This window comes from Centrocercus urophasianus, unplaced genomic scaffold (assembly GCF_019232065.1).
Source record: "Centrocercus urophasianus isolate 14NV4802_14NV808 unplaced genomic scaffold, USGS_Curo_1.0 seq_26, whole genome shotgun sequence".
Taxonomy (NCBI): Eukaryota; Metazoa; Chordata; class Aves; order Galliformes; family Phasianidae; genus Centrocercus; species Centrocercus urophasianus.
In genome coordinates, this window is record NW_024884822.1 from 13,294,148 (window position 1) to 13,318,266 (window position 24,119).

Genomic DNA, 24,119 nt, shown 5'->3' on the forward strand with positions numbered 1-24,119 from the left:
AAGACCTAATCTATGCTGAATTACACAGCAGTATATTTAACCCTAAACAACTGCCACTTTCAAAGTTGCCATGAAAGAAGTTGGCTGATCTTCTGCAAGAATGTCCTTCCCATCTTGTAATGCTGGATTCACCTGTGCTGTTCTTTGTAGAGCAGAAAACACCGCTTGAGCTTTAGGGTGAAGAGCTATGGAGAAGCAGAAGTTTCACTAGGATGGTTAATACAAGTGTCTTGCATCAGAAAAAGCTGCAAATAAGGCTGTTTTGAGTGGGTGTCATTTTACAAAGTTTGCTTCTGTTACTTCCTTAAAACCGTGCTACAGTGGAGCATCCATACTGACCCATTGAACTGATAGCTGTTGGTTGAAAGGCTACTCAGTGAAATGAAAAGTTTTCTGCAGAATAATCCAAAATCCACAAGCTAGGCTGTTCTGTGAACTGCCCTTCTGGAGAAACTGTGCTGTCCCACAGACTGTAGAGTAGCTAAGGAATTCAGTATGTAGGTGCCTAAAAGCAAGGCTATGAGAAGTGTGTTCCACAGAGCTCTCTTTTCTGGAGAGCTCCCATTTCAGACTGCTGTTGCAAAGCAGTTAATTGATAGTGGGAGATGATGAAACCCTGAATAATCGTAAGATCCACGTTCTGTTATGAAATCCAGTTACTGACAGGCAAGATCCGCAGCTGTGTTAACTTGGCGTATGCATGTTGCTCTCACTCAAGCCAATTGAAGTGGTGCTTTTAAAACATGGAGAGAAATCAACTGGCATGGAGAAACATATGTTGTTTATTTTCCCTTTTTTCTTTAATTAGAAATATTCAAGCATAAATTAGTTTTTGAGAAAACAGAGTATATTCTGCCAGTACTCTTTACTTGTTTTTTTATGAAGTCAGAAGTGTTAAAAAAGTAAAGCTTTCAAAGACAGCAAATACCAAAGACACCACATGTATGCAGCTGTTCTAGTACAGACATCTGTCAAGCAGACATCACCCAATAAATCCACATAAACAGTTTCATTCTCTTTTATAGTTGAGGAATGGGATTACATGAGGGCAGTTCAAATAAATCATGGGGGAAAATAAAATAGCATACTTGTAGCATTCAGTGGGCCAGATGCACAGAAACAGCCAACTCGTGGCAAGCACAAACTGAGTGCTCTACAAAGGTAGCCTGGAGTTCAGTCTGGTAGGGCCAGCAGTAGAACAGAGAAAGAAGAGTTTGAAATTGAAAATAAAATAATCCTGAAAGTGGGGATTTCATTCTGAGGCTCTAATTTTGGACAGAATTGACACCAGCTTGGCTGAATTCTCAAACAGCCTTTTCACAACACCATAACTCAGACCAGGAGGTCATTGTAAGAGGCTTCTGTTTCACCTTGCAGCCCATACTTGGCCACTGGTCAGCATCCTACTTCTAATTTCACCCCCCTCCATCTGTTTATTTCCCCTACAGTGGTCCTGAACAACTCATTTTATTCAGCTCCCCTGTGTGCATGCCTCCCTTTGAGGAGTCTCCTCTCTTTCACCTGTTGCGACCACTTTGCAGGAGCATCAAGAAGCTGTGTGACTTCAGAATCCACTTTAAACAATTCAGAAACAGGGTATACCTTGATTTTTGTGTTCTCCTTCATGACTGGTCCTTCTTAGGAGCAGAATTCCTCAGATGTCTGCTCTCTATATATGCCAGGATGCAGCATTCATAATTAACTAGCAGACACTCAGATGTGGAGGCATACTGACTCCATGCCCTTTTCTCTGAGTAAGCCAACAGTAGGAAGTAGCTCTGGTGTCAAAACTGCTGTCAGATCACACAACTTATTCTCACCAGCCAACTCAGTCAGCTTTGGAAATGTACAAATGTTTTCAGAATGTTTTTTTTTTCCCCTCTTCTGCTCCAATAAGGAAAAAAAAAAAAAAAAGTGTTCTTTTTCAGAAAAGAAAGAAGCAGATGTACTATTCCATGTAATCATTCCTGAAATATCACATGTACTGTCTTCAGGTGGCATGAATAGCATCACATTATAGGCAGCAGTACTACAGAACTCCTCATGGAGTGTATTTTGTGGTAAGGTAATGTGCAGTGAACTGTCCATGACGTAGGCAATTGCCTTTCTCATTTTATGTCCTACTGCATATAATGTTTTATTATCAGTTTGGTGCTTCAGTGGGCAAATACTAAGTCACGATGCACCTGTTATTGGCAGAGGTGAATTGAACCCAGCTTCTATTCTATGTTTCTTTAAGGTTTTGAGGAAACTGAGAAATCCATCTGTGTGATCTGTATGTTATTAATATTGCCCTATGTTATGTGTCAGTATAACACACTTCAGTTGGCTCAAACGAAAGACTGCATTAAAGGTCATCAGCATTCTCTATTTTATTTAACTTTCTAAAGCTTCCTTCAATAGAGAAATGTGATTTTTTAAAAATTTTTTTGCTGTTTGTTCTCCCTTGGAGACTCCTCACACACTGCTTGAATTCAGCAGCAGAGCTTCTGCTGACAGAAGAGTTTAAATTCTGGAATTCTCTTAAGTTGTACCATTCCTATCATTACCACATTCCAATAGCATGATGAGTGCTGAAAGAAAGATACATCTCTGAAAGCTGCTAATCGTTTTAATGCATGTAACGTGATAAAAATCACAGCAGTGACAGCAGAGCAACAAGATCCCTAACTGCAAGTGAGGATTCACTCCAACACAACAGCAGTAAGCACAGAAAGAAGAGAAAGCAGCTGCTTGCTTTCAGAAGGACTCAGGCACACAGGGACCTCCAGAGAGATACCCTTACTTCCAGTGCCAGCACTTAAATGAGATCTGGGAAGGGGTGGATCCTGGCTCCAGCTCTTCCATCACTCAGGTACACTGCATGCACCTCAGCTCCCCTGTGTTGGCCCTGCCTTCCCACCAGGTGCTCCACCTCTGCTTCAAGACATGACGTAGCATTTCCACTACAGATGTAGCTATATGGTTATGTCTCTTTAGAGATAGGCTGAGTTGATGAGGCTGTGGGACTTGTACAGAAGTAGTTTCTGTGAAGATATTGTTCTTAATTATAATGAAGAAAGGAGAAAGATGTGATTTGTAGTAAGGCAAAAGATTGGTAGTGATCTGTAGAGAAACAAAAGAGGGTGATGTGCTTGGAAAGTACACTCTTCACAATTGAGGAAAACGTGTAATTTCTTCATCCCTTCCTCTGCTCCTTGCACGCCTCTTTTTGATTGCATCATTAAATTAATTCTGTTGCTGTATTGTTTGTGTACATAACTCTCAGAAAAATGAATCACGCTTATCAAACCTGTCACAGACATGTTTGCACTGTGATCTCAAGCATCCATAGCATCCAGTGCTATGCTGCTGCTGCTCTCCACGGCTCCCCTCGTGGCAGCACTAATTTCATGATGTCTTCCAGTTTGAGCTTCCATGAGGATGCTGGCTCATACTGTTTCCAGGTAACCAGTAGCACAGTGGGGTCACTGGATAAGCCTGATAGTACTTCCATAGGGCTTGCTCTGCCCCCTGTCACTGATGCTGACTGAGCCCTCTCTCTTCGTCTTTCTAAGCATGTGCAGCAGGAATTTTCCCTTGCCGTGTGTAATTGTAAGCAACACACACACTTGGAAGAAATAATACAAAGAAAATAATTAGTTCCATAGGCTGCCATACTGTGACACCAGCTGCATTCTGCTGACTTCCAGGTGGCTGTGGTTCTAGTCAGAAACAGCTATTGGTTTTTTCTTCGTCAAAAAATAACGACAATAAATTTGGAAAGAAAAAACCACACACACTGACTTATGGAATTACAAGGAATAAAAAGGAAAAAAATCTCGCTGTTATCAAAATTACAACTGTTACCACCCACCTCCATTTCTGTATTGAAAATTCATCTGAGAATGGTTTTAGTACATCCTTATCACTGTTTGCCTAAGAAAGATTTGAGTAAATACACACTTTCTAGCAGTATTGACTGTCATACCTGTAAGTGCATGGTTTAGCTGCCCGCTGGATGAGAACAATGCAGCCAGCAGATATTGAAGGGTTCGACCCATTAAGTGTGGACTCTGCATTCCTATTTTGGGAATGCTTTCTTCTGTTTGAGCATTTAAGTCTTGCCTAAACAAACAACTTTGTAGCTTCTAATTCAGATGGTAAACACTGGCTTTGTAGCTTTATTTACTGTGGTGCCTTAGGAAAAAGCCTGAGATTCCGTGCAAGTTTACACTATCAAAGTCTTATTCAGCAGGGCTTGATTTTCTGTCTTCTCTTTTTTTGTCTCTCCTACCAGAAACGGTTTCCCAAAGCAAACGGCTGCGCAGCTGATCCTGAAAGCCATCTCCAGCTACTTTGTGTCAACAATGTCCTCTTCAATCAAGACGGTGTACTTTGTGCTCTTTGACAGTGAGAGTATAGGGATATACGTGCAGGAAATGGCCAAACTAGATGCCAACTGAGCACAGAAAGCTGCAGTACCAGCCCCTTCCTACCCTTCCTCTTCTCCAAAACCTTAACTCATTGTGAAGCAGAGCATCCCTTATTTTAAATTTTGCTCATCTAGGGAAATAAAGGTGGTTTTTTGGATTTATTTTAGTTTTGTTTTTTTACTTTCTAAGATGTTTTATGTTGGCACTGATAGTTGGCATTACTGCTGTTAATGCACTGTATCCCAGGCATTGTCTGAACTTAGTGTAATCTAGGAGATTTTATAGTTTTATTTTAATGAAGTATGGATCGAAGCAGGAAGCTGTTAGGAAAATGTAGTCTTTTACTTGTGAAAGAAACAGGCCGACCCTATTTTGTAACTGTGTTGTGGTGCTTTATCAATACATCGAGTGGCGTTCCGTTCATTTTTTAAAAGAACAGATGCTATAAACCTAATTTGTGTTTGTTTATTGTCTTAATGATAAATCTGGAAAAAAAAAAGATACAGAGACCCTCTTGTCCTTAATTATATTTACAATTTTGAAATCGTGTGAATTGATTTAGTAAAATGTTCGAACTGTTGCTGTTGGTGTAGTGGAATTTTTCTCTTAAGTCTTCATTTTTTAAATTCAGGGAAGTTAGCTGTGAGAATTGCAGCAGATTTCAATTAGCAGCCTGGAATCTGGTCTGGAGACGCTGGGCATCTTGTATGCACTGAGTGGATGTCTGCACACTCCCACTCTCACAACTGACCCTTTCTTCTGTGAGCATTCAGACTTTCCAGTTGCTGCTTCAGATCTCCGGTAGAAGAAGCTGACTTAATTGGCTGCTTAGTGTGAGAGGTCCCAGCCTTTTAAATCAAGTAAGGCCTAGGGTTTTTTTTTTTGAACTAGTTCCAGTCGTTGAATATTGGGTCGTTTGAAGCCATTCTGTATGATTTCCACATCTTTATGAGCCCAGTTTGCACTGGTTGCCATATCGCTTGCACAGCTGAAATCCATACCAACAAAAACCTTACGGAAGCCACTTGTTTTTGTACTTTGAGAAAGGAAAGGTTACACATTCAAAAGCATATGAATGCTCTCTGAAGAGGAAGCCCTTCCTTTGAAGTCTTTAGCCTGCTTTCTAGATAGTAGGCATACGTTTTCCATTGCTATTAAAAACTTCATTTGCTGATGAAAGAGTGCTGCGCATCCCTTCTGAGTTGATCCAGGGCAATGAATGGAGCATATCTGGCTGCTTTCAGTAAACTCAGTACCAGGTATTAAAAGCAGGTAAGCTTAAGCTCTGTCAAGGGTTTGGGGTTTTTTTGTTGTCTTTTTTTTTGCATAGGATTGTGAATACTTTCACCATTTGAGTGCTGTAGAAGATCAACAGTGACAACTCTGGAAGGCAAAATTTAAATAATGGTGCTGCTCCAAACAAGCAGACAGAGTTAGGAGCAGGGGGTGAATTAATTCTGTGCATCAAACACATAGGGCGTCTGGCCACACTGTGAAATCGAAGTGAAATGTGTTGAATTATAGTGTCAATCTTTAACAATAGCAGCTTCAGCAGCAGTAAGCAAGGTACCGTACCTTAGCACTGCGTTGTGAATGGCACATTCCTGCCCTCGTGTTGGTCCTCGTACAGGCAACAGCAAGCTGCGCTTTCCACAAATATCACTAGGTGTCACTGAAAGGATTGAAAAGCAGAGAAAAGCACAGCCAAGCGTGTGGGAGAGAGTCCTGAGACACCTGAGAAGGAGCCTTCCTTTTTCACTGCAGAAGGAACGAGCACATCCCAACAAGTGTGTCCCCAGCAGATCCCAGCTCCTTGGTCTCTTTACACCTTATAGTACATTCTAAAGTGCAGTCTTTTTTCTTCCCTCCAAATCACATCAACAACAGAAAAAAAATGTATTTAAATACCGCTGGTGCTTTCAGAGGGGTTAAAAATACAGCCTGCAGTCGTAGTTAACACATCTTTTTCACTGCTATACAAGAGGAACAGATGTCAACTTTGAACTGAGACGTTCTCAAAGCAAACTGTGCCATAATTCAAATGACACGGGCTTGTTTCTTGTGGCCGCAGATCTCATCCACTTCTTCAGCCTCTGTGAGTAGCTCACATCATTGCTTGTAATGTGCAAGATTTGCTTTGTGTGAATTCAGCCCTTAATTCGCTACGTATCCATGAACATCTCCCACCTGATGAGGATCTGAGCTCTCAGCATCATGTTCCAGAGTAAACAGAAACAGTTATCAGTGCTTCTCACGTGGCTTTGAGCAGAGGAATGCCTTGCTTCTCACAGCAGGCAGAGCCCCAGCCTGAGAGCTGTAAGGTCTCCATCCTCGTTGTAACCCAGCTGTGGAACATCACTTGCAGCGAGCATCACTGTATTTTCCTTTTGTACCAATTCCAGAGCATCCTTCTCCTTCCTGGCACTCATACAGAAGCTCCTAAACCCTCGGTGTTTCCACTGACTCCTTGGATCACCCACCTTCCCCACAGCCTGGAGAATGTAGCTCTCAAGTCCTGCAACCCAGCAGGCTGTGAGAGGAAAGCAGAAGCCAGAGATCCCAGAACAAGCCTGAACTCAGCCACGTGGTGCAGCCCCAGCAAGTTGTGGCATAGATTCAAAAACCTGAAAAGAAACATATCTGGTTACATGTATAACAAGAAAAACAGAAGAAATTGCTGCTAATGTGTACTGGGACCAAAACAACATCGCTTTGGGAGTTGTCTTCCCAGCATTTTTAACAGCTAAACGTACTAGTACCATATGTAAAAATAAATTTATCATTTAAGGAAGGCCGTACACTGAAAGTCTCAGTGAACTGGTCTTTGCTGCTTGTTCTTTCATTGCTGCAGTCCATTAGGACTCCATCATCTGAAAACAGTGGTTAAAATGAATGTTCTCTGAATACTTTAAGGCGTTAAAAACGTTGCAGCCAGCAGCATTTTCCATCCACTGCCTCAAGTCTTGCTTTCCACTGCTCTTCTGCTTTTACTCCCCTGACTTTCTCTCCTGTAGGTAATTCACTGTAATACTGTCCTTTGGGTGAATCAAAAATTGTGTTACTTTAGCAGTTCCCCCTAATTCTGTAGGCTATCATCCTGCCAAAGCTTTTTTCATCCCAAGTTGTCAGCCACTATGATTAGTTGAGCAGGTATAATTATCCTACCACAGTCATGGTCAGGTTGCCAGGCTGGGTTTCAGACGCAATTAGCTGCTGACAGAAGTGTTACTTTGCCCCAGAGAGGAAGTAAGCAAAAATGCAAATTTGGGGTCTCTCTCTTTTCCCCACAGAAGGGGAAGAATTCATAATCGCGCTGCAGCTCATCTGCCTCTTTGAATCCTTCCTTCCTGAAGTCCTTCTTCCCCCTGAGAAATGGAAGCAATGAATAACAACATTTGTGCAACCTTTACTTTCCCAAAACGGTTGGAGGAGGGCAGAGTATTTGGTAACCGCAGTGCAGATGTGTCCTGTGGATGATTAGTGCTGTGATGGACAGGTTAGACTTTCAGTCTCACGTTACATTCCACTGGAATCAGCCCTCCATCCTTCACGATTAATTTAAGATTCAGTAACAAATCTTGCTGCATCTCCTTCAGCTCTCTTCTAGATCTCGACTTATTGGAAGTTTGGATTTAGCATTTTGGCAGATGCTGAGGTACAAGCAGGCTCCTAACATCCACATCTGTCCTGCAACCCTGACTGAGATCTGCACCCTGTTCTTAGACGTGCCCTGGGCAGAAGTATGGGAACAAGCCTGTCTGCTTCAACTCTTCCTGCTTCTCTGCCTCCTTGGGAATCCAGCGCTGTGCAGAGATTGAGGCATCTGGGAAAGTAAAGCATCCATAACCACAGGTGCCAGGAGGCACAGAAATACGGTAGGGGCTGTCCCTATTCTGATCCCTGCTTTCAATCCGAGGGTACAAATATCTCTGAGTGGTATTATAACCACAAATATCTGCTACAGAACACACAGCGTCGCTTTTCAATCCCACATTCTGGTTCTCCTGCGGTGCTTTTCCCCAGATACTGCTCATCCTTTCCACAGCTTCGTAGATCGTTAACATTCTGATCATCCATTAGATGATATCTCTTCTCTGCTACAGACTGTGAGGGCATTGCACAGGCTCCATCTTTAACTGTCACACAGTAGAAGGACAACATGCAGCAAAGTGATGAATGCACCTGATGGGACAGCACCTGAACGTCTGCTCTCCAGAGGTTTGTCATGAACAAATGCTTCCATGTTACAAGATTTCCTAACTGTAAAATATCATTTTATGATTCGTTAGGAGAAGCATCGTGATTGTAATTACTGTATGAAAACATGAAGAGATGGATATCGACAGCAAGATGTGAGGGCTTCTGATCTTTCAGGCTGCACCTTGCTGCAGTGAAGGCAGTAAAACAGCCAAGTGTTTGTACAAGTGCGAGGAGGCTGGAATCTGACTCACCAAGCATGAGCAAAGCACTCTTAGAAATGCTTGCTTTCCAGTAAAAAGGAATCAAGAACTCTTTGGTCTGTGAACTCTCCAAAGCCAAAATACATACATCCAATGAATCTGAGAAATTAAGAATTCAGTGAAAGCACACCAGAAGGTAAAAAACACAGATGGAATGTAGGTAGCACGTATGGGCTGACAAGGTGAGAGCATTCCTCGTTAGCCAAACAAGCAGAAGTCTGCAGTGAAATCAGGCTCTAATTTCCTTATGTTTGTTAACCTCAAGTTTTTGTGAGCTTGTTTCCCCTTGATCCCAGCTAAAATTGGCTTTCTAGCCTGAAAAACAGCGCTGACAGGAGCTGCAGTTGCCTGGCCACTCGAAGATCAGGTCTGCAGCCAGTGGTAAATAGTCACATTCTCTGCTCTGTGATGGTTTTGCAGAGGACAGTAATGCCTACAGTTGTAACAGCAACTCAGAGGGAGCAGCATAATTGATAGGCCTGAAGAGCGCAGGTAAGTAGAAAGATTGTATTTATATCCCTGGTGTGAAACCCAATGGGAACCAGACTATTGCACACTGGCTAAAGTGCTTGAAAATTGCCACCAATTCCTTTTTGTGTTGAGTTCTACAGAGATTTAGTTCATTCCTCCATAGAATCCCACTTAATGCCTCCACAACTCATGTTTAACCATTATCACTAGCACCCAGCTCATAAATGCTTCTTCCTTGTCAGACTCCACGCACAGGAATCAAGGGGAGATGATGCTGCTGTTTCCTAATGCAAAGCCAGGACAACATTTCACAACATACATAGCCTACAAAATCCCAACTCTTCCTTTTTCCTTTTTTTTTTTTTTCCTTTTACCAGCCTGGTTAACAGGAGAAATGTGATATTTCTGTACCTTGAAATGACCAGCCTCCTTCGGCTTCAGAGAATAAATTAAAGTGGAGCCAAAGTATACCTCAGCTGCAGCGATGGGCAGATTGATTTGCTTTCCATCTGGGAGATTAAATTCCACTGCCAAAAAAAAAAAAAAAATGGCACCAGCATAATTAGCTGTCAGTCAAGTTGCAAAGAGACAGACTATGTGGGATAATTGAAAGCCCTGCAGCTTCTCATTACATACTACAGTAGCCCTATTTGCAAATTTCCACCTTGAGGAGGTTCCCCTAACATTGTCAGGTTTGTACTTACTGCTCCTGGCACATTCTTCTGAAGTGAAACAGGAACACTGGGCAGGGATGGATTAATTTTAAGTAATTTTTGCTTAACATAAGTTGCTGATAATATATTTGTCAACAGCCCCTGACAGCTCCACTAGGCTTTAATTGCACACAGATCCGAACCACCAGAAGGACGTGGTAGGTCTTCACACTGCTTATGCCCAGGAGATGCTTTTATAGGCATAGAAATCACCTTCCTGCCTTTTTCTTTCTTTGCTCTCCATGCAGCATCCCTCCCTAGTGGATTCTCTTATTCAGCGAATTGTAACTCATAATGAACCTATCAGCATTAGGTATTAGAAATATAAATTTCATATAAAAATAACCAACCTTCCCCCTCCCCCGTTTCTTGCATTTTGAGCATGGTTTGGCAATTGCTGAGTGTACATAAAGCATTGGGAGAGCCCAGCAGTGCTGTAGTGATCACAGCAAAGACTGAGGGCTCTTCTTGGTCCTCCTAAAAGCATAGGAGTACACAAAACATCCTACTTCTGAGCATAGCGGGGGCCAGCATGGACCAAAGTCTTCCTTTTGGCTGGGTGTGTGTACTTTCTGTCACCCTTCCCCAGTAACTTCCATGTTCACCAATAAAACAAGGAGGATCAGGTCCATCATACTCGCCGGTACTCCACTTTTTAACAGGGAACAATGACAGCCAGCTCTGGCTGAGGGCTTCAGCCATCCTTCACTCCCGCAGGGAAGAGGCAGGGCTGCATCACCTGCCTTACAGCTGGCCGTTCTCTCGTCACGTCTGCACTGATACACTTTCATGCCCGTTGAAGCAGATTCGTTGTGGGAGGGGATGGGAGAGCTGTGGGCTTTGCCTGCCTTTGGCAGCTTCTGAGTTCTCCGATCCAGGGAGGTTACTGCTTCCCACAGAAGAGGGAGCCAGCGTCACACCTCCCACACGGCTCCGAAACCTCTGAGCTAATAAAGCCTGGTCTAATACACTAATAACTCTTAAACCAGAGCTTTCATTATAAAGAGTAATTTATGTTCACCTTTAAGAGCGCCACAAACCTGAGCTCTCTTACAAGCACAGCTTTGCCTCTTCGCTCCCAGCTTTGAGGGAGTGCTGCAGGGAGGCTTTCCAGACCTGCTGGGGACTCATTGGTGGGAAGTGGGAGCCAGGCTGGGAACAGAACAGGTGCTCATAAACCACTAACACTCGGGCCACTATCTCACTGCCGTGATGTGGGAGACTGGCTTGGCACAGAACAACGAGAGAGAAACTACAGAAAATGGTGTGAAACTATTTCTGATGATTCCAGCTCTATCAGAAACATAAATGCACCAATCTACCCCATGTCCAGAGGGAGCAAGTTAGGATTTGGCTTATCCTCACCTATGGTGGGAAAGGAAAAATTGCCCCTCTTGTCTGTGTACAATGGCCCTTTATGATTTATGAGACAGTCCTCCTTTTTGCCTCAATTACTCACTTCAAAAGGGGGTGGAAATGGGACATTCCTAGCCCTAATACTAAATGCATGTAGTCAATAAAAAAGCAAAAACTCTGAAAAATATTTAAAGGGAGGGTGCTTAAGTTATTGCAGCCCTTGGGAGCATTAATGTATGTGCCAACAAGTTACTGTATGGGGCTTTAACATGCTTATTTATTCTGCTGTGCTATAAAACTCTGTCTTAAATATTGCCAAAACCTGTTTGCCATGGCAACCCCTCATCACACATGTGTTCCAGTACTACTTACAAGCACCTTCTTAAAGAGAAATACACAGCAGGATGAATGGCTCGTGACCTCCAGGGCATTTTACAAAGTTTTAAGCACCCAAGTAAATATTACTTTGGGCTGAAATATTTCTCCCATGTATTTCCTTCCCCTTCACATCCCTTTTTGAGTAGCTCCTTAAGCAGTAACACAAAGCCCGTTCTCCTGCTCACTTCTCTCCAAATGGAGCTCTAATGACCTGGACAAAGCACGTATCCTGATTTTTACCTTGCAGTGCTCAGGTGTTGCCAGAAGGCTGGGGAAGCATGGCACAAATCAGCTGGTCTTCTGTCTTTTTAGGGGCACCGCAGCTGTTCCTGATGTAATTAGTCATCCTTTGTATTAGCTAAAGAAAATAGATGTTTTCCCTCCTCCCATTCCCAATAAATTTTTGCACAGCCAACCCACTGGCCTTTAAATTCAAGTATGCACATGTTCGTTATAAAGCCACGTAATGTTAATGTTGCACCAGCAGTGCTGCAAGCACTCAGCCCAAGGAAGAGTTGGACTCAGGGTCCTTTATCCACTGCTTACTTCGTGCTGTGACTTAAGCTGCAGAGAAAAGCTCATTTCCCACAGCACAGAGAAGATGCATCTCAGCAGCAAGTTCTGTCGAGTAGCTGCAGGATAGGCTGCTAGATCATCCTCCAGATACAGCACTCTGCTGTGTGGGAATCCCAGCAGGAAACTGGGCCTCTCGGATTGCTTTTTCCAATGTGTGTCACCACTGTATCTCAGTTACGTGTAGCTCTGCGTGAAGAACAACTTCCCCAGCCTTTCTGGGTACAAATCCCATCGGCTCAGCACACAAAGCTTGACTGATAGTGGACTTTAAAGAAAAACTGTTACTGTTAGTTGTTCCACCAATGCCTGTGCTGTAGCTCAGGAACAAGTCCATGAGGCTCCAGGCAGGTTCTGCCCTGAGCAGGGCTGCCTTTGGGTAGGCCTGCCTAGAAAGGGTTCCCTGCTTGCTCTTCCACCTGCCTTTCTTATCACCCACTTCTTCTGGAAGTGTTTGTGCTCCTTCTCTTCCCATTTGAAAGAGTCTTATTTCCTATTTCCTAATCTCACTGCAGCTCAGTACACCTGTGCTGGATGCTGCACCTTTACTCTCCCTGTTTGGAGAGGGCAGAGCTGGGGGTGCAGCCCACTGCTCCACTTGGCCACATACCACTGGAGGAGTCTCACCAGGGGCTGTGAGGACCCCCCTCATCTGCACAGCCCCCAGAGGGGATTCCCAGGAGAGCCTCACCATCACCAAAATACCACATAGGTGGAAGCCCATGCTTGGGGCATCCACAGACCTGCTGAACTCACTGGACTCTGTTCAGAAGATCTGTAGGAGGATCATAGAATAGAACCATAGAATATCAAATCGGAAGGGACACACAACAATCCTCCAATCTAACTCCTGGCTCCACAAAGTACTAACCTAAAAAATGACTACTTTAGGAAGGTTTGGGAGATATCTTAGTCCTCCGTCACAGTGCCAAGAATTTCACCACAAGAAAGCTGTTTAATCCTTACAGAAAAGAATAGCTCTGAAGGCAAAGTGAACATGACCAGAACCGATCATACTGACATCTCCTCTCATAGTCAGCTCCAGGGGGATCCTAGATCCTTCCAGCACCCGGGGGTGAAATCCTAGAAAGTACCAAAATGCAGTTGTTTGAAAAATAAATAGATGTATATAAAGCCAGAAAAGAAAACAGTGTATTCTTAATGCTCCATTATTAACGGTACTCAGTAAGGGATTTTCTGCTTTGCTGGAGCATGTAACAGGCTTAAATAAGAATCCCTATCAGAACATAACTTTGTAATTATGCAGATAACATTTTGCTACTGTAATGGCGGCACAAATGCTCACAAACGGTGCTGGTTACACCTTTCTCTGAAAGGCAGAGATGTCTCTCAGCTTGCACTTCATTGAAGACCACAGGCGCGTCACCTCGACAAGCACTTCAGTCTCCAGGCATTTCGTTGTGTTGTCCTTTGCTTTTGGTGAGAAGTTCAGCTCCTGGTTCCTGGCACACATCCCCACAGGAGTTGTGCCAGGGATGGATGCTGATTTCCCAGCCCCATGCTATTTGTTAACCATTTCCAGCCTGCATCAATAGCACATCCCAGCAAGAGCTCAGGTGCACCTGGTGCTCAGCAGGCACTTCTCAGAGGGAAAACCCTCAGGAGCTCCCAGTAAACACAGTGGTATTTTTGAGCTACGCTTTCCTGTTTTCACCACGTTTGTTTGTACAAAGTCTCTCCAAAGAGAGCTATCCAAACACTCCACTGTTGCTCTGCATCTCCCCAGAATAACGATACCCTTCCGGGGGGGGGGGGGTAGCAGATGAAACATTCTGTTGGTTTCCTTTTCTCAGTGACTGCTCGTGTTTGTGATCTCAGTGACCATCATGGAATACAAACACAGCACTGAGATGCCTGCAAGTGTAAGTGACAGAATGCAACTCAAAATTTCCACTGTGTGGAAATGAAATGTAATAGTTACGTGCAGTAAACAATTCCTTCTGGTAAGCCACAACCTGCTTCTGTTCTATTGCAATGAGTGTGTTTTATTGCTCTGGCAGTGGGACCGAACCCTTCCAAAGCCAGTCTTGTAAACAGATACATCCCTTGCTGGAGAGCTGAAACATCCTGATTACCAACACTTCTGCCATGTCTCACAGCTTCCTAAACCCCAACTGGAAACCATCTTGGTATTATACTGTGTCATCACAGTGTAAGAACGTATAAAGCCAAGTTTATTGAGTTGCCGAATTGCAGTGCATTTGCAAAATTCAGAAAATATGTTAATGTGCCATTTCTCCTAGAAGCAGACACTGAAAACACACACTGATCTACTCGTGCACGTGTTTACTGTTATTTCTGCCCATGACAGTGTCTAAATAGCTGTTAGAAAGATTTCCACTCTAGAGCATATATGTTCAGTTTTACTAAAATTCCCATAAATGCATATGAAATCTCTGCTGCCTGGAGACTTCTGAAAACACAGTTTTAACAGGAATCAAGTATCATGAGTGATGCCTATTACAGCATCCTACCCACCTCCTCCATTAGAACTTGGAGACTTCGCACTATTTGCTGTCATTACATAGTGTTGGAGGCATGAAAACTCCCCAGGCTGATTAGCATCTTCATATTTCTCACAGCAAAGCACCTAATCCACCAGGAAGGACTGTTGGGTCTCGGCTGATCATTCATTTGTCTCATTGAAACCCTATGACTCCATTTTAAGAGCTTTTTTATAGACTCGTATAAAGGAGAAAGTGAACTTTTTAACATGTTTGCACTCCACTAAGTCAATACACATAAAAAGAAGTACAACTGGGGTTCTTACATGGATATATGGCCCAGAAGTGCTAAGCTGGTAAAGAGATACAGCTACCAGTTAGGCAAGAGATTAGCATTTGATTGCCTTTTCTTCACATTGCTAACCAATTCCTGGAAGCACCGGGCATCCAGAAACCCAGTGGCAGCATGAGCCAGATCCCAAACTCCCCACACAGAGGTTCTGCCCAGAAAACTCCTATGTGTAATTTTCCCCTACATTATTCTCCCAGAACAGCACATCTTACTCTGGTTATTGGTTTGCTGTTGCCTACCTGTCCTTTCAGTGTCAGTCCAAAGCCAATGGAGCATGAAGGCCTCATGGCAGGAGTTAGAAAATAATCTCTGTTTGGACATACGCAGGAGTCCCATAGTACTCTTTCTAATGGACCTTACTGCTCAAGAAAAGATGCAACTTGAGAATAACAAATAGCTTCTGTCCCAGTTCTGGTGCTTGTCTGTATCTTTCCCACGTTGATTAAAAAAAAGCTGAGTCAAGGGAGAGAGAAAGGAAAAGCAGCTTCTCTCCATTGGTGCTTTTGAAGACACCTGGCTCCTCTCTCTGATGCCTGGAAGATGGCGAGAGAAACATAGAGGAAGCAAGACAGAACGCTCTCAGCAGCTGCAAGATGCAGCAAATGAAAGGAACATGTTTTTAAATAGAAACCACCAGTACCAGTACATCTGTCAACTGTGCTTTGCCCCAAAAGTGAATTTTTATTAAGCTCTGTAAAAACTTCTAAATCTAGAACATTAAAAGCATTTTTTCCATATAAAACAAGAGTTGAAGATGGCAGATCTTTATTGAAAGTCGATGTTAAAGCAAGAGTTTTGCCAAGAGAATAGCTGAGATGAATGCTGCTATGAATTTCCATTTAACCATCTACTTCTTAGGCAACCTATCGCAAACTGTCTGAAGCTAATCAGGATCTCCCATCCAGATGGCTAATTAAATAGCAGGAAATAAACACGTACACACCAAGAGAAAAATGTTCATTGGTGAGCCTAAAATTTGCAAGAACCCAGCTGCATTGCCCTGCTCCAACACAGACTGTGCAAGTCACTTATTTTCATACTCATAACTGCATTAAGAGCCTAACTGCTGGAGCTTCAGTTATGATAGGCAATTTGACAACAATCTGAAATATGCCATACCCAAAATAAACTCTGACTCAAGCAGCACATACAGCGTTTGTCCATGCATTATGAGCTCGAACGTGTGGAGTAACATAAAATGAGAATTTGAAATGCTTCAAAACTTCATTACCTCAACCATCGCCATGTTAATTATGCCTAATTTTAATCCACCAACTACCCTAATTTATTTGGGGCAGGTATGTCCTAACAAACCAGCGCAGAGTTACCTGCTAGGGAATGGTGGGAACTACATGGCACAGCCACACTGCGTTTATCCAAGGAGCAGCATTCCTGCTGTGCTTCTCATTCTGAACAGCTTTGTTGAAGATATGACAGGCAGTACAGTTTTGCCTGGCCCTGCTGGCAGTCCTGGGATCAGTTTCACCGTGTTTCTCGCAATGATGGGTTCCTCAAAGATCCTCCAGCTTTTTAAGCTGCTCATTTCAGAAAGCTAGATCACAATCCTACTCAGATCTTGCAGAAAGGCCTTAACAGACTGGCCCTCCTGAACGCAACTCTTGGGCCAAAATACATGGATCTGTCCATATTGGTACAGTCCATCAAAAGACCAGCATCTCCCCTTAATTCTAAATGGCAACACTTCCAAGCAGCTATTTCCCTTTTTCCCTTTCTGTGTTCAGACAACCTGCTTTTCTTTAATTAAAAAAAGGCAGTACCCTCCTGAGAGATAAACAAAAGGGAGGGAGAACCACGGCCAAGTGAACAGGATCCACTCTCTGATATGCAGTTTGTGCGTGGTAATGGATGGTGGGCATTAATATTTCTTACCCTTTTGTCTGTGTTCACTGTAATAGAAACCCCTGTCTAGACTGAGTGGCTACTACAAGTAATCCCAGTAATATCCAGTAAAATCACTCTGAAATGTGATAGCTACAGTTATCAAGGAGCACCAGGATTAACTTGATTGATTGAACAATGGACTTCTGGTTTTTAACATGATCTATATATGTCCCAAAATAAAAAAATATACATACAGTTGTAAATCCTTCTATGCAAGGCAACTTATCATGGTCTGTAAATGTACCGACGCACCCTAAAAGGAGAAAGACTAGTAATGCTCCAAAACCAAAGGGTAAATAGCAGTGGCCATAAAGGAATACTTTCACTGAGCAGCCATCGCTTCTGCAAGGACGGGACACATCAGCTGCCCTGCTGACAGCTAGGGAACAAACTACACAAAATTGGCTCAGCCTTTCCTTAAGAGGCCCACTCTTGAACACAAATCACAGACAAAGATGTCGGTACTACGTTCAACCAGGAGAGACATCTCTATCCAGAGCAGCCTTTACAGGGACTCAGTAAACTGGCATTTCATTGGATAAGGAGGGCTGGCTTCTACCCAGAGGTATAAAATTACTTGCAGTGCACTTGATGAACTTCAGTGGGTGGTAAAACTTCTGGGCCCAGGCGTAGAGTGTCATCCACTTCCACTATGAAATGGTGCTCTTGCTATCCTAGGCCTGCAAGGGTGCACCTGATACCTTTGCTTTGAGCTGAGATAATCTGGGGCGCTTAAGACTGACCTTTCCAAAGAGTGATTCACATCCACAAATAATTAATTAGTCAGAGATATAAGACCTGGAACCAGAACTTCTGCATCCATTTCTAGCTTGGTCCACAATCCTCTTAATGAATGTGGTCAAATATGTGAGTTCTTTTTATGGATCTTTATGAGCCTAGACTCAAGAAAAACTGTGTCTAGCAAAGTAAAGAGTGGATTATTTCTCATACCAGGAAAACATCAGTGTTTAGAAAAGCCATACCTTGGATCCCTTTCATCCAAGGAACGACCACTTAAAAACAGTTCTGTATCTCCAATCCAAAAATCAATTCCTAGTAACTTAAAAGGGAACCATGTCGATATATTTGCAACAGTGCCTTGTTATAAGAAAGGCACCTACAATTAAACACATGGATGATGAAGTTCTGGTACAGTAATATTCCCTTTAATAACACATTTTGAAAGTGAAATGGGCTTTTCCTCTCATCTGTAACACACAGACAGGCAACATAATCACATAAAAATGGAAAACTATAAACCATAGTGAATTCTTCAGATGCTCGTATTAATGATCCCAGTGATGTAATAAGGCAGTATGTTTAGCCATCACGTTTTCTACCCCCACCACATACTGTAGCAAAGAGACAAGTTTCCTTCCCAAGCATCTCTACCTTCCTGTTGGTAACACACCTGTGCATCATAGTGCCTTTTGTTTCTGCATTAAAATGGCAGAACAGGTGGCTCACAAATTAAAGAACTCTCACTCTATTGCTAATTGTTCAGTAGCTCTCACTTATTTACCTGAGCCGAGTCTCCTGTAACAAGGTTGCTTGTTCTCTCTGTTTCTGTAAGTAATCCAGTCTGAATAGAGCAGAACAGGAAGGGAGTTTCACAGCAAGTCTCCAGTTTATTTAGCTTTAATTTTTCTGGTGGAAGTGCTTTCACTTGCAGAATGTGTTGCTGTAACCACTGCCCAGCCTTTCTCAAATGGTGGTAGAATCCAGCGTCTAAAGTGAGCAAGAGGTGCTTGACTTAAATTCTATCCACTCCATCAGCCTCTATGGGAGATTTGACAGCCGAGGTGAGGGTATGTTCCATGTCTAACAAAACATGGTTAGAGAGCTCCCAGCACTGACCTGACGTTGAACCTTCTGCTGAGCCATTCTCACTGAAGGAAAATATTTATTATAGCCCTGCAGAACTCATCCAAGCCCAGATATTCAGATTAAGACCAAATGCGGTAAGCTTGCATTAGGTGAAGCCATGAGAAATTTGTATTTGGGATTTTATCTGTAGTTCTTTTGTAGATGTTAGTGATTTGAAAGGGCACAAAACAAAAGAACCGCTTCAGAATAGTTCACGCGACACCTTGTAGGTTCTTCTGGGGACTTTATGAAGGGGATCGCCCTTATCCCGTTTCAAATGTTGTTTTCAAAGGATTAGGTAACTAGTCTCCCTGAATCCAGAGAAATTCCTTTTACAAGAAAATTCATGAGGCTCTCCTGGCCGGCTGAGAAACGTCAAGTCTGAAGTGCTGGCTTACATCCATTCTCTGCACATCACAGCCTGAAGGCATCTCCAGACCCTGCTCAGTAACGGCTCCAACCATCCCAACAGCAACAAGGAGGTGAAGGAAGGAACGGCTCCCCAGCACCAACTGGGAAGGCGTCAAGCAATAGAGAGCTCTTAGTGGATGCGTGTCACCAGGCTTTGCCCAGATTTGATCTTGGGAATTCTGAAAAATGACAGAAGGGACCTGGGAAAATGACAGAAGGGATCTGACCTGCGCTGAGACTTCAGCCTGGGATGAACGGTGAGACACTCAAGAAACACAAGTTCCTGATTTTCACTGCATTAATGGCTGTTCTGATGGCAGTGAAAGAACTGAAATCTCCTTGGGTTAGACACTGATGAAACCTTTAAAGAGTTTTCTCACCAGAGTTTGTAAGTAATCCACGTTCTCATGGTAACAGCAAAATTCCTGTTAAAATATAGTTGCAAATATCCTGTTTCTTTTTATGGCTGAGCTGATATATCAGACCTGGGATATGAGATATATGATATTTCCATTACAACCATAATGTCTCCTTGGGACCTATATGGTGTCACCAGACTTCAAAAGTGATCTTGAATACGAGGATTTTATTTACTAAAATATCACATGCATCAGTTCCTCATTCATCTATTGTAATACAAGGATAATGAAAAATAATGGAAAATAAAAGCATATTCCAATATTTTAAAGCCCAAAAGAAACTTTCAGATTTAGATGGTGTGGTAGGCAGAGAAAAATAATGTGAAATATTACAAAAGTTCTGTTCGTGACCATGAGAGAAACACCAAACAAATGCCATGAGCTTTTATTAGTGTCTCTGGACTTGTTTCTGTGACTGTGTGAAAGAAACCTTTATAAAGGAAGTGTTATTAGAAGACACCCTCCTCCCCCTCCCAGGTTTTAATACTACTTGCTGAAAATGTAACGATATATATCACTAATACTGAAACTGAGATCAGCCACAGTGTGATCTATCTGAGCTATTTGGAAGTAGCTTGAGACACAAGGAAGGGTGGTGAGATGCAGATGTTATCAATTAGCCAAAGAAGTTAGCAAAACAACTTCCAACTGCAACAGTTGTTCCAGTTGAGAAGTCTGAGGTATGAAATGGGTGTTTAGCTGTTGCTGTGTGCTCACTTCTGTATGCACTGATAGGAAGTCAGTCAGACCACAGCTGTGAAATCCCAGCTTTGGGAACCAGATCCTTCCCATCAAATTCAAGAGGCAGCAGGCAAGTCTGGCATCACAAAAGATGCCCAGTCCCAAGGCACAAGCCACAACTGAAACGCAGCAGGTCTTGTAAAATAGCATTTGATAGACAGTAAGTGATAAAAGTAAAGCCTCTTCTGTCAGAGGCAAAGCTGGCAGTAACACAAAGGTTATGAGAATTGCTGTTAAAAGGCATTCGCCCAGGTCACGGTAAATAAGGAAAATATTTGGGAACCAATGATCAAGGCTAGGAATAAACTGGAATTTTGTTTGTTCTTTGCCTTGAAGTGCTATCACCTGACTGAGCTGCAGTAGAACAGGAGCATGCGGGGTTTTGCACGTACTTCATCTCACAAAGAAGAAAGCACAAACTGAAAACAGTTTGAATGCAAAGCTGAGTTGTCCTAGCCTTGATTGTGACAAGACCTTTGAAAATGTCCGTGGCCCAAGGTCTTGGGTGAGAGATAGAAATATGCCACATGCAAATAAGGCTCGCTGGTGACCAACCAGGCAGCAACCATGGGTAATGGTGTTGGGAGCATAAGGAGACCAAAATGATGGAGAACAGCTGAGTAATTGCACTTAGCACATTTGATTAAAGAGCCATGTGATTGAAAAGAGTGCAGCCAGAGGTTTATAAGACAAAATGTGCTGTGGTTTACTAGAAATAACAGCAAGAATTGTTACACACTCTGATGTTGAAGTGACAAGAGAGAAACGGTAAAAAGTGGAGAGGGAAGAGATTTCTGCCTTGGAGCAGAAATTTCCCTTTCCTACCATGAGTCCTGCACGACATGGCCACTAGCCCAGAGCTGTTGCTATTTGTGGTGTGTCATTTGGATTGCATCTGCTGTAGTCTTGTCTAAAGCAAAGCACTAACATCACTGATTTTGTTTCCAAGTCCTTGCCCCAGCTCACAGGCGGTTTGAGCAGGGTCTGAGTCATGCATCTGTGGCACCTGGTACGCCAGTCCTTACATAAAAAAGGACTGAGAGAGGCCTCTTGGGCCACTGCGCCTTGTCTCCTGCTATCACAGGCACTGTGTAGTATAATCCCCTTCATAAACACAGCAGCAGCTGTGGGAGAAAAGCCTGGAATGGCTCAGGATGCTGAATGTGAGGTGTGAGAGGGTCCTGAGTCAGGGGGATTTGAAGTATGCAAAGAATGCAGCTTTGTGCTGTTTAGAAGAGCAAAATAATATTTTATTAACAAAACTGGAGAGTCATACATCCAGGGAAACACCCAAGACCTTAATTATGCCGGAGAGGCATGTTGGTAATGAAGTATTTGCTTTCTACCTCTGGCCCTGAGTTCAGAGAATTCTTTCTTTTCTGTTTCAACATTTGGCTGAGCACAACACACCAGCGAGAGAGGAAAAAACCCAACGCACTGGTTTCCACTCCTGTAAGCACCATGTCTGTATTAAATCATGAGAGAGACTTCTAACGAGGCTGATTCATATCATGATGTATTTTACAAGCTATTCTCAGCAGATTCGCTGCAATATGTCATCCTTTATGTACCATGAGAGATATATGAGCACACAAGCTTGCGAAGGGTGGGGAAGTCTCTCTGAGAAACAGGCGAGTTTTGCACCTCGTGCTGAGGAAGGAAAGAATTGGAAGTTCACATATTGCTTCCAAGTCCTCCAGACCTCAGGTCAGCTGTGAGCTCCACTCCAATAAACGTGAGCCTTACAAGAGCTGTGTCTTAAAACTGATTTCCAAGGAAGTGTCTCATTTTATTGCAGCACGAAAAAGAGACTCTAAGGTAATATTTACTTTCTTTTACATTTCATAAAAAAAAAAGAAGACTGTAATTTCATGGAGGCTCTAACAGGAATTCCTCTTTCCATCCAAGCGGAAGAAATTGTGTTCAGGACCTTTCCCCAAGGGCACGAGGAAAGCACTTGAACATGGAAACTCCCACTCCACTTTATTTGTGAGTCAGTCTTGCAGGAGGATGAGGCTGGAATTGAGACGCTATAACTGGACTAAGTGGCCAAAGCCTGTGACATTAAGGAGTAGGCAAGGATGCTGAGAGGATAATCTCAGAGATGCAGCTCTGCAGCTGATGAAAATCAGAAGAGCCAGATAATCACTGAGAGGGATTCCCACTTAGAAAGAAGGCAATTGCAGAGGCTTTAAGAAAAAGGGTGCAGTAGTGACTCCAGTTCTGCCTGTCACTCCGGCATCGCTGCCTTTCCCAGCACTGTCTCTTAAGATGCTGGAGGAGGGGCTGAGGCCCTTTTAATGAAGTGAAAGGATGAGTGGGAGGCCTGTCCAGAACAGCAGTGGAAAGAGCAAAGACACATGCCGAGAGCCCTGTGCACGGGGAAACCTGAGCCACAGTTTGTTCCAGACCCCGGAGCCTCTGAAGCACAGATGTCTCCAGGAAATCTCCAAGCTTCACCCCAGCAGAGCTCTGGCCAGGTGAGAGAGTGAGTCACAGGCACACGTGGCTGTGGGCAAGGCAGTGTGGGACCTGGGGCTCTGCTAAACTCCAGCCAGCAATGTCTGCCCTGCAGCGCCTGGCCCCTGGGGCTGCTCACTGAAGGATGGGCAGCCTTGGACCGCTGAGTCCCACCTGGTCTGAGCTTCTCCATTGCATCTCCTTGCAAGCTTGATGTCTGTGCTACATTGAAGGGGCCTGCTTTCACCTTTTTCTTGCTGCAACTTGATTTCTGGCTAGCAGAGCTGGCAGCTATTCCCCTGCATTGCTGCCAATATACCTTCTCTTTCTGGCCCAAGGGGCCACCAGAGAGCAATACAGGCTGTTGCCAACTCTGTCTGCCTGGGAACAAGGGACCCGGCGTGGAGCCCAGATCTTAGTGCTTCCCTGCTGCTAGCCCCCAGACCAGCCATGCTGGATTTCTTGAAGGCAGGCTGACTTTACTTACTAATAATCTTAATTTTTTGTGGCCTTGTCAGTGACTTTGCCATAACACCGGGGTCAGCTGCCAGCTGCTGTCTATTCCCACGGTATAACCTGCCCACTTCACTGTCTTTCCTTAAATGTAATACGTGGTGCATTTGTGTCTGGTACTTTCTCTTGTTTCTGCAACTGAAATTTTATCCGTTCATGGAGTGCCCGAAATTCTGCAGAGACACTTGGCCTGAATGCTCATTTCGTTGTTGAAAGCCAATACTGCTTTAACAGATGCAATAAAACGGTGAGAATCTAAAGTTCACTTTTCTGCTTTAACTACCACAGACGTAAGAAGTTCACTCCACACAGCCAAATGCCTCTCCTGCTTGCTGGCACATTAGCTTTAAAGGTGTTCTGGTAGTTTTCAGTCCTCTGTGTTTCCTAAATACTTTAGTCCAGATTCTCAGCTGGAGTAGATGGATGCAGTTATGCTGCAGTCAGCAGAACTATGCTGATTTATAGCACCTGGCTTGTTTTTTATATGTAGATATCCTTAGAAAGCAATCATCAAGCTCCCTCAAGCTGATTCCACATGACTTGCAACTGCAGTTTTGAGAGCAATGGCGTTACCAAAGCATCAGCACTCCTTGCATCATGTTCTCTTTTTGTGTAGGCATCTGT

The 24,119-nt window shown here is 43.4% G+C and overlaps 1 protein-coding gene across 4 annotated transcripts in view; it reads left to right on the plus strand.

The window, feature by feature from the left end:
• LOC122164273 (core histone macro-H2A.1) overlaps window positions 1–4,995 on the plus strand; it is a 44,521-nt gene extending 39,526 nt beyond the window's left edge. For all 4 annotated transcript variants that reach the window (XM_042826129.1, XM_042826132.1, XM_042826130.1 and 1 more), the window contains exon 9: window positions 4,280–4,995. In XM_042826129.1, coding sequence (XP_042682063.1) covers window positions 4,280–4,445 — 166 coding nt within the window. In that variant the 3' untranslated portion in view covers window positions 4,446–4,995. The remainder of the gene's footprint in view (window positions 1–4,279) is intronic.
• The last annotated feature ends 19,124 nt before the right edge of the window (window positions 4,996–24,119 follow it).